The 11,689-nt window shown below is 37.7% G+C and overlaps 1 protein-coding gene across 1 annotated transcript; it reads right to left on the bottom strand.

Moving 5' to 3' along the window:
• Window positions 1–1,186: 1,186 nt before the first annotated feature.
• Window positions 1,187–3,866, bottom strand: LOC112737530 (uncharacterized). The gene is made up of 5 exons (XM_025787470.3): window positions 3,555–3,866; window positions 3,108–3,250; window positions 2,119–2,187; window positions 1,615–2,024; window positions 1,187–1,445 (listed from the first exon to the last, which is right to left on the bottom strand). Exons 1-4 carry the CDS (start codon window positions 3,703–3,705, stop codon window positions 1,659–1,661), a joined length of 729 nt encoding a protein of 242 aa, XP_025643255.1. The 5' UTR covers window positions 3,706–3,866; the 3' UTR covers window positions 1,187–1,445; window positions 1,615–1,658.
• Between the last annotated feature and the right edge of the window lie 7,823 nt (window positions 3,867–11,689).

Below are 11,689 nucleotides of genomic sequence, written 5' to 3'. Positions count from 1 at the left end.
TAGGCTAAGATATATTATTGTCCCGAATATTTGAAATAAATATCAATATTGTTTCTCCTATTCTTTTCATACTATTTATGTGTCAAATATTTTAACTCAACATTATTCTATTATTAACTAAATAAAAAAATTACTAATGAAAGTTCATGTATAATAAATATTATGTGACAAACTCCTATAATATCATTATTGTAAATAAATTTAAAAATAATTGAAAAACAATAAAATAAAAAACATAAAATAATGAAAAATGAACTTATGAAAATTTAGGATATTGTAGTCTTCTTCCTCACTCTACATCAAATTATTATATTTATATAAAACCCCGTTTTTCTCTACTACATTGCAGAAAAAAATAGAATTTGAAAAAATATATAAATTCTAAGTATTTTAATGAAGTTAAGAGTGAGAATAACATTGAATAACTTTTGAAAGATTTAGAACATAAATAAAACAAAAAAAAACATTAGAAACAATTTTGATATTTAATTCAAACATTTAGGATAAAAATTATTTACCCTTTGTTAGATCTATACTTATATATACTACAAATAGGATTTTGTAATTGCACACAATTTTTAACCACTAAGCTAAAGTTATTTTGTCTTATCATCTATACTCTTAAAAATTAATCAATTATAGTGACATGGTTGTGGTGCCCAGGAAGGCGTTAGTACCAATAACTAGCTACAATTTTGGACAATATAATTACAAATTTCAAATCTTATATACGTCCATAAGCTATGTTCTGTGTTAAGTAAATGTGTGAGTTAGGTTCATGTCTGTTGTGACTTCCTGGAGGGTCATTTAAATATAATAGGCTGTTTGGTGATCTAGGATGTCGAGTATAATTGTCTAGTTATTAAGGGTTGGATGTAACTGCCAAATTATCATTGCAATGTAGAAGCAACTGCATGTTGCACACACAGCAGTGAATTCAGATCCTCTAAGTGAGGAAAATGATAAAGTAATAAAATAGGAGATTAATCCGTATTAAATTTTATAACTCTCATCGAAATCTTTATTTAAGAGTGCTTATCTTTATTTAAGAGTGATAAACCACTCTTAAATAAAGATTAGGGCCAAATCCTCAATATACAATCACTTATCTGGATACAATACAAAGACTCGGTTTTTGGTAAGACAGAGATCGATTGATTGAAAAAGAGGTCTAAAAAAGTCGGTGTCACACCAAAACTCATCCACTTATTAGCTGCAAAAGTTAATTACACGCAATTTGATAATAACATCGCTGAGATTTCAGATTCCAAACAGATGCAGTTATGCTAAGCACTAAACACCAAGTTAGTGCTAAATTGTAAAATTATTAAGCTGAAATTAACACAACTACAGAAATGCACATTCACAACATCAAAAAGAGATTCGATGCTGATTGAAGTTCCTTAGGACTGAGAAGTATGCCTCTCTGATCAAGCAAGCTTCACCTGGAAATACTACATGTTAATATGCTATTCACACTATAAAAGTTCTGAACAAGTTTTTCAAAAGGCTTAACAAATGGTTCAATCAAATGCAAACCAAGATAACGGACCACACTTGGCTCTAATAATTGCAACCATAAAAGAATCAAAACTCAAATAAAGGTTAAATTACCTCAGGTACAAAGCGTGATGTTCAGGTATCAGTTGTGACTAAGATCATAGTCGGTGGAGCAAATGACGAATGCCCATATATGTGTGATAGGTAAGGGCTAAGCCAGAAATCTCAAGAACAAGCAGGTTGAGTTTTGATGAGTAAAACAGGAAATCATAGAAAGAACCAAAGGTGAGACTGATCAAGCCCATTTTCATATATATCATGTAAAACAACAAGATGACAGCAGATAAGATGACTCCAGTGATTCTGTTGAATATTGAAAGTGTGGAAGATAGCTGTGGTTCATAAACAGGAAGATGAGGAGATAACGGTCGAAGACCATAAGCCTTTGTCTCATTGTTGGAACTTGCAACAGTACTCTTAACACGGAAATGATTAACCAATCGACCATCTGCAACTTCGCGTCCCTGTTGAAAAAGTAAGCATAATCAGCCACATGTGGAAGCCAGAGACAGAAAAAATTCAACTTGATCAGTCATAAATTTGAAGTTTAGGACTCACGGTCATCAATTGCATTGGACCCTTGACAGCACCAATGCCATATCCAGCTCTAGCCAGTGCAATGGTGTCCTGTCCAAAAGCATTGTAACTTTGGCATAAGAGAACAATTCCAGCGGGTTAGAAACTAAACAGAGTTGAAGTCAATGATCATTTATCGCATCCTTTGGTAAAATGGCATGCAGTGGATCCCTTTTCTATTTCCATTAGAAAAGGATAAGACTAAAAGGAAAGGAATTGTATTTGATGCAAAATGGTGCACAGTCCTAAGATCAGCAAGAACCTTCAAATATTTATTGCTCCAAACCACTTAAAACCTTTTTGTTAACATTTTCAAACTCCAAAAACCTGATAACCAAGTTTGATGGAATCAGTTAGAAATTGTCTTAGGAACTCGAAATTTGAAGAACCAGTTCTGAGATAATTAATATTTTACTCTTAACTAATTCAAAAAAAATCAACACAATTGTCTTGTATCTAGTCAGGTTTTAATTACACAGGAGCTTCCCTATTATTCTCCCATTCTCTCTCTTCGATATGATTTATCGAATTTAAAATTCAAACAAGTATTTTGACGTTAAACTACTCGAATGTTATACATAATTTTAATTTGACATAGATTTGCAGATTTAGCAATTTTCAACTTGGAACAGTTCTAACCCCCAAAAATTATAATAGTAAACCATAGAAGCTAATATAATGATGAATAACTTTCATATACCATAGAAGGTGTACAGCTACATGGTTCCTCGGTATTTTCTCCGAAACAAGTACAGTAGACAATGTAATTCAGCTAGTTCTATATTAGTTTCCATTGATTCTAGTCTAGAAATCTCACCAAAAAAGATATCTATCCTAGACAACTAATTAAAAAAAATTCAAACTACTTTTTTCACAAGCAACTACGAAACCACTATATATTTAAAAAATGATGCACCATCATGTATTGCTAAAAGTATGAATGGCATGAAAATAATGAGAATGTCACATACCGAAAGATTGACCTTCTTAGTAGAACCATTTCCAAGATTGTTAACTCGGTTTCCGATAGCAGGAACCCTATAAAGATTTCCGAAATCGCGAGCACTGGGTTTTGAGGGACCAATCAAGTTTCCGTTGGAAGGTTTTTCATTCGCTGATAAAAATTCAGAACCAAACGATTAGAATTAAAACTTTGAATGCATAATAAGCATATCGATTGGAAGGGTTGCTTCAACTAAACATATAAACATGCAAATCCCCAATCCCCCCCCCCCTTTTCTCTTCCCAATAAAAAAGAATGAAGAGATTCGTAATCACAATCGCCGTAGTAATGCTATTTGTATTCTAATTTACCTTGTGGATAACCTAACTATTCGCGTCTCATCAACATTAGAATAAAATAAAAGCAATTAGAAAAGGAGATAGGGAAAATGGAGAGAGGGATGCAGTGGAAGTACCGGGGGAGGGAGAGTTGGTGCGGTGGAAGAGTGGAGGGAGGGCTCCGATCTGAGGAGGAGGAGAGGCGGTGGGATAGAAGGTTCTAGAAAGAGAAGAGTTGAAGGAAGAGAAGAGCTTGGCCCTGCTGGATCTGAGGAGTGAAGAAGACATGGTCGCTGATGCTCGATTGCAAAAGCGCAAGAGAAGAGAAGAGAAGAAAATGGAGGAAGAGGAGTGGGATCAATGTTTTGTATGGGCGTGTGGAGAGCCACTGACCCACTGTAAACTAGGGCTATTTGCCACGTCACACTCAGCAATTAATTTTGTTATTTAATAATACTAAAAGTATGAAGTTTTTTTTATATATAATTTTGGAGTTTAATTTTGATGCATTAACAATGTAAAATACAATTGTGTAATTAAATTTATTTTTAGATGATTATTTATGTAATTAGTGTAAAAGATAGTTATTTTTTCTAATGTGATGTTACATAATTGGATGTGCATGCAAAGTTATTTTACACTGATAATGCATTAAAATTAAACGTATATCAATTTTAAATAAAATTTTGAGTTAAATCTCAAAGTGATCCTGAACTTGTAATCGAACTTCGAATTTGTCCCTAAATTTAAAATTGCTCCCAAAATTTGTCCCTAAACTTAGCTACGGCCATCCTTGAGATATTTTCTAGCGATGGATTGATGACGTGGTTGGACGGAGACTACGCTGGACTTGTAAACATCGTCATTTCCTTTCTAGCCCCAAATACAATCGACACGACGCGTTTTGAGTATTGAGAGAGATTTAATGCGTTGGTGTTACTGTGCTTCTCTCTCTCACGAAGTCTCTTCTTCTTCTCTTAATCCCTACAGCTACCTTGCAGTTGCCGGCGCTGCCATTGTAGCAACAACAGTAATTTTTTCACATAAAATTCCTGTCTCGAATAGACACTACAACTCTCTCACAGTCAGAACTTTATGCCCTGTCTTTCTCCTCTCTCTCCACCTTCGATCTCCACTCCACCTGTTGCCATCTTGTCACTCCTAAAATCGACCCCTCTTTCTTCAACGACAGCACAAGATCTTGCCGCCAGACATACTTCCGTTCCGGCCGCCTCAAGTCCTCTCCCACCGGCCGCCGATGGTGTGTTGCTGGCCTCCTCCCGCTGCCTTTTCTCCTTTTCGATGATCTTGGAAATATCGAGAACCGTGTGATCATCGATTATCTGAAATAGTTTATTAGGGAAGATCCAAAATTTGACAGTTTGCTCTGCCTTCTTCCGATTCTGCGCTGGTCGCCTACTATGGAGGTGGTGTTGTCGAGGGAAAAGGAGAGCTTTCTAGTTGCTATGGTGAAGTTTGGGGAGAAGAAGAGGAAGAGAGGGTAGAAGCTGAAGGTGAAGATGAACTTGAAGAAATCCTATAGTAGGATGGAGATTATGAACAAGGAGTGGTAATCAATCTGATGAGCTAGCGAAGGCAAAGGATCACACTTTCTGGACCTCAAATTTGGATTAGATTATAAACCAACAATACGAACTAAATTAAGTCAAAATCTTATAATTTTCATGTAATATAGCCTTTGGTTGTCCACCGTGACTTTCCTCCATACACATCGTCACTCCCTTCACGAATATTCAGTGGAAAATACCTTAGGGACGACCGTTATTAAGTTTAGGGACAAATTTAGGGAAATTTTAAGTTTAGGGACAAATTCGAGACTCAATTATAAGTTCAAGAACCACTTTGAAATTTAACTCTAAAATTTTATGTTTTTCTTTTGATATTTTTGTTATTTAGAATTTTATTTAGAGTATTGAAATAAGATAGAAACTCACGTGCATTTTGTCTTTACGTAAAATTGATAGTTAAAAATGATTGATAATTAAATTAAATTTATTAAATTATCTAACGATTATCAACCATCAATTTTATATGAAAGCGATTATAGGTGAGTCTTCGCTTTGAGATAATCGAAACATTATCAAAATCTTAAATTCCTCCGCTCTTAAATATTTGGATTGTAGGAAATTATTTTGAATATATTCCAAACCTTGGTTGCATAATGTAATCTTTCTCCTTTAAACAACGATATAGCTTCTACTTCATTGACATTACAACAGCCTTTGTTTTCATTATAAGTAAAATCTCATAAAGAACAACATTAACTCGTGACCAAAAGAAACCACCATTCTATCATTCCACCGTTGGTTGTACTAGGGATGACAAAACTTCTTGAGACACGGAGATTCCTGCGGAGACTGCTCCAAATGGGAATCCGATTGTGGGAAATTTTTTTGATGGAGATGGGGATGGGGGACAAAATTTCTCCGAAGCAGGCACGGAGACCCGAGTGGGGATTTCCACCCCGTTCCCACTATTCCCCGAAATTTATGAATTTCATGAATTATCCTTAATAATTTATTTCTCATATATGTTTTTTAGTCATTTCTCACACACCTAAACTTACCGGCAAGTGTACCGGGTCGCATCAAGTTTTTGGCGCCGTTGCCGGAGATTGATTTAGATTGACAATGATTAAGTAAGGTGGTGGTCTAGATTAAACACTTTTTCTTTATTTTTTGTTTACTTTCTTTGTTTTTAACAAGCACATTAACTGTTTGAATTTTTGCCTAAGCTAACACTAACTTTGCTCTATCAATAGAGTGAATCATTCTTGCTTTCTAGTTTTGTGTGTGTTTCTTGTTGTTTTGTATGATAGAGGCAAGGAGAGAGATCCCTACCTTCTGTGAAACTAATGAAAGAACTCTTCGAAGGCTAAGAAGAGAAGCAAGAGGGAAAGGCATTGTTGGAGAAGAGGATTCAAAGGAAGAATTCCAAGAAATGGAGGAACATTCAACAAATCCAACAAATCCAACAGTGGGAGTGGCCAACAACAATGGTCAACCACAAAGGAGAGTATTGGCTTCCTATACATTTGCCAATCCAAGGCATTGTGGGAGTAGCATCCTTACCCCAAATGTCAATGCAAACAACTTTGAATTGAAGCCCCAACTCATCACCTTAGTACAAAACAATTGCTCATATGGAGGAAGCCCTTTGGAGGATCCAAACCAACACTTATCCACCTTTCTGAGGATTTGTGACATAGTAAAATCCAATGGTGTGCATCCAGACATATACAAATTGTTGCTGTTTCCATTTTCATTGAGGGACAAGGCTGCTCAATGGCTTGAAGCCTTCCCACAAGGAAGCATCACTAGCTGGGAGGATCTAGTGAATAAGTTCTTAGCCAAGTTCTACCCACCTCAAAGGATCACCAGGCTCAAGACAGAAGTCCAAACTTTCACACAAATGGATGCAGAGTCTCTCTATGAGGCATGGGAGAGATACAAGGCCCTGATTAAAAAATGTCCCCCTGAAATGTTCAATGAATGGGACATCCTTCAAAATTTCTATGAAGGATTGACTCTGAAGGCTCAGGAAGCACTAGATCATTCAGCAGGAGGCTCACTACAATTAATGAAGACAGCAGAGGAAGCCCAAAACCTCATTGATATGGTGGCAAACAATCAATACTTCTTTGCTCACCAAAGGCAACGCCAACCAGCTCAAAGAAAGGGAGTGCTGGAGTTGGAAGGAGTGGACACTATCCTAGCTCAACACAAGGTGATGCAGCAGCAAATCCAGCAACAATTTGAGCAGAAGGCCAAGAGGATTGATAGCCTCCAAGTTGCAGCAGTGAATACAAGCCAACCATCACCCACATGGGGGCAAAATAAAGAAAACCAAGAAGATCAGCAGCAGGAACAAATTCAATATGTGCACAACCAAGGCTCAGGCCAAAATGAAGTTTATGGTGACACCTACAATCCATCCTGGAAGAACCATCCAAATCTAAGATGGGGGGATAACCACAATCAAAACCAGCAGCCATGGCAAAGAAATTCAAACCACAACAACTCAAGAAACACAAACAACAATAACCAGCAAAACACTAACCCCAATCCATATAGAAAACCCCAAAATAACTACCCAAATTCCAACTACTATCCACCCAATAACCAAGCCACTAACCAAAACACCTATCATCCATCTTCAACACCCCACAACCAGCCACAAATATCACAAGACACTCAAAGAATCTCAAACCTAGAGATACTCATGGAAAAAATGGTGAAGCATCAGGAACTGACAAGCAAGAATCATGAGGCTTCAATGAAAAACTTAGAGAGGCAAATTGGACAACTGTCCAAGCAAGCAGTGATTGAAAAGCCAACAAGCTCACTCCCAAGTGATACCATTCCAAATCCTAAAAAAGAATGCAAAGCCATCCAACTGAGGAGTGGAAAAATCTTGGTGAATAACACTGAAGCCAATAAGAAGCCGAAGGACAATGACAAGGCTGTCAGCAAGCATGATGAAGCCAGCAACAAGGAAGAAGTTGCACTTAACAAGGAGGATCAAGAGAAGCCTAAAAAGGAAGATGAGCAGTCACAAGAATCAAGGAAAGGGAAGCAAGTAATAGAGGAACCATCTCAAGAACAAAGGCAAGGAGTGAAGGCTTACACACCTCCTCTGCCATATCCTCAAAGGTTCAACAAGGAAACCAAGGATCAACACTTCCCCAAGTTCCTTGAAGTCTTCAAGAAGTTGGAGATTAATATCCCACTTGCTGAGGCATTAGAGCAGATGCCTCTATATGCAAAGTTCTTGAAGGAGCTCATTAACAAAAAAAGAAGCTGACATGAGAAGAAAACCATTATGCTCACTGAAGAATGCAGTACTGTGATTCAAAGGGGTATTCCACCAAAGCTCAAAGATCCAGGAAGCTTTGTAGTTTCATGCACCATAGTCAAGATGACATTAGAGAACGCTCTCTGCGATCTAGGTGCTAGTATCAACTTAATGCCCCTCTCAATAATGAGAAAACTTGTCATAGAAAAAATCAAACCTACTAGGATGTCTTTGGTGATGGCTGATAGATCAATCAAGACACCCAATGGAGTTGTGGAAAATCTATTAGTGAAGGTTGGAGAGTTCATCATCCCTGTAGACTTTGTGATCTTGGACACGGAGGAGGAAGGAAACAACTCAATTATCCTGGGAAGACCATTTCTAGCTACAGCAAGAGCTATTATTGATGTAGAAAAGGGAGAAATGATCATCAGGGTGCACAATGAGCAAATGGTCATCAATGTTTTCAAATCAATGCAACATTCTCCTGAGCAAGAGAACTACATGAAAGTGGATATGATAGAAAGCTTGGTGGAAGAAATGTTAGAAGCCAGCTGTCATGAGCAACAAGAAGAGGAAGTGGCAGAGATCTCCATTGAAGACAAGGAAAAGGAGAAGCCAAAACAGGATTTGAAGCCTCTTCCCCCTCACCTCAAATATGTGTTTCTTGGAGAAGCAAAGGCCCTGCCAGTAATCACAAACTCCTCCTTGAACATGGAAGAAGAAACAAAGTTGATTGAAGTGTTAAAAGCTCACAAGACAGCCTTGGGTTGGACAATTGAGGATATCAAAGGCATCAACCCTGCCATTTTTATGCATAAAATTCTATTGGAGGAAGAATCAAAACCTGTAGTTCAACCCCAAAGAAGGTTCAACCCAGCCATGAAGGAGGTGGTTCAAAAAGAAGTCATGAAGCTATGGAATGCTGGGATAATCTTTCCAATCTCTGACAGCTCATGGGTGAGTCCAGTTCAAGTTGTACTAAAAAAGGGAGGAATGACAGTCATCACCAATGAGAAGAATGAGTTGATCCCCACCAGGACAGTGACTGGATGGAGGATGTGCATAGATTATAGAAGATTGAATGATGCCACAAGGAAAGGTCACTTTCCTCTCCCATTCATTGACCAGATGCTGGAAAGATTGTCTGGCGATGCTCATTACTGTTTCCTTGACGGGTATTCTGGGTACAATCAAATAGTGGTGGATCCCAAGGACCAAGAAAAGACCTCCTTCACATGTCCATTTGGAGTTTTCGCATACAGGAGGATGTCATTTGGGCTATGCAATGCCCCATCCACCTTTCAAAGGTGTATGCTTTCTATTTTCTCTAATATGGTGGAAAAATTTTTAGAAGTCTTCATGGATGATTTTTCTGTCTTTGGCAATTCATTTAACACTTGCTTGCATCATTTGACTCTTGTTTTGAAAAGATGCCAAGAAACTAACCTGGTATTGAATTGGGAGAAATGCCATTTCATGGTTCCTGAAGGGATAGTTCTTGGGCATAAAGTGTCAAGCAAAGGTATAGAAGTTGATAAAACTAAAATAGAAATTATTGAAAAGCTTCCTATACCTGTTAATGTGAAAGAAGTAAGGAGTTTTCTTGGGCATGCTGGCTTTTACAGGAGGTTCATCAAAGATTTTTAAAAAATAGCAAAACTATTGAGCAATTTGCTAATGATTGATAGCCCTTTCATTTTTTATGACAGTTGCAAGCATGCCTTTGAAACTTTAAAGAGAAAACTCATCACAGCACCAATTATCACACTCCCTGATTGAAAACTACCTTTTGAACTAATGTGTGATGCAAGTGACTTTGCAATTGGTGCTGTGTTGGGACAAAAGAAAGACAAGCTGCACCATGTCATATATTATGCTAGCAAGGTGTTAAATGAAACATAGAAAAATTATACCACTACTGAGAAAGAGCTTTTGGCAATTGTATATGCATTTGATAAGTTTAGACAATACTTGATTGGTTCAAAAGTTATAGTATATACTGACCATGTTGCTCTCAAGTATCTAATGTCTAAACAGGATTCAAAGCCAAGGCTTATTAGGTGGGTGCTGCTGCTACAAGAATTCGACATTGAAGTGAGAGATAGGAAGGGGAGTGAGAATCAAGTAGCATATCATTTATCAAAAGTGTCACAAGAAGCCAATCAAGATATACCACAGCAAGTGAATGAAAAATTCCCTGATAAGCACCTTTTCCAAGTTCAGCAAGCACCTTGGTTTGCTGACATAGCAAACTACAAAGTGGGAAGGAAGATACCTCAAGAATTTTCCAAGCAACAAGTGAAAAAGCTACTCAATGAAGCAAGAAAGTTTTTGTGGGACGAACTTTTCTTATTCAAGAGATGCTCTGATGGAATGATTAGGAGGTGTGTGCCTGAAAATGAAATGAAAGATATATTGTGGCATTGTCATGGTTCAGCCTATGGTGGACACTTTGGACCAGAGAGAACAGCTGCTAAAATATTGCAGAGTGGATTTTATTGGCCAACCATCTTCAAGGATGCCAGAGAATTTGTTCACCAATGTGATGAATGCCAAATAGCTGGAGGATTGACAAGAATGAATGAGATGCCTAAAAATTTCATTCTTGAAGTGGAGCTATTTGATCTTTGGGGCATTGATTTCATGGGGCCTTTTCCTCCTTCCTACTCTTTCAAATACATTTTGGTAGCAGTAGAGTATGTCTCAAAATGGGTGGAAGCAATAGCCACAACCACATGTGATGCACAAATTGTACTTCAATTTCTGGAGAAGCACATTTTTACTAGATATGGAGTGCCTAAGGGACTTGTCAGTGATGGTGGTGGTCATTTTTGTAACAAGCAGATGGAGAAACTCCTTCACAAATATGGAGTGATTCATAAAGTAGCAACACCATACCACCCTCAGACTAATGGCCAGGCTGAGCTTGCAAATAGAGAGTTGAAGAGGATTTTAGAGAAGACTGTGGGAGCCACCAGAAAATATTGGGCCAGAAAGCTAGAAGATGCACTCTGGGCATACAAGACAGCATTCAAAACTCCTATTGGAAAGTCCCATTTTCAGCTGCTATATGGCAAATCTTGTCACCTCCCTGTGGAGCTTGAGCACAAAGCCTTCTGGGCCACTAAACTCCTCAATCTTGATTCTCAGGTAGTAGGGGAGAAGAGACTACTGCAACTAAATGAGTTGGATGAGTTTAGACTAGAAGCTTATGAAAATGCTAAGATATACAAGGAAAAGGCTAAGAGGTGGCATGACAAGAAGATCTCAAAAAAGGAGTTTAAACCAGGACAGCAAGTACTCCTATATAACTCCAGGCTCAAAGTTTTCCCTGGCAAGCTCAAATCCAAATGGACTGGTCCTTACTTGGTGACAAAGGTTCTCCCTTATGGAAGCCTTGAATTGTTAGACGAAGCAACAAAAAGCCATTTCACAGCAAATGGGCACAGGGCAA

This window comes from Arachis hypogaea, chromosome 13, assembly GCF_003086295.3.
Source record: "Arachis hypogaea cultivar Tifrunner chromosome 13, arahy.Tifrunner.gnm2.J5K5, whole genome shotgun sequence".
NCBI classification, from domain to species: domain Eukaryota; kingdom Viridiplantae; phylum Streptophyta; class Magnoliopsida; order Fabales; family Fabaceae; genus Arachis; species Arachis hypogaea.
Note: the sequence above shows the minus strand (reverse complement) of the source record. Positions and strands in the feature narration are given on the sequence as shown.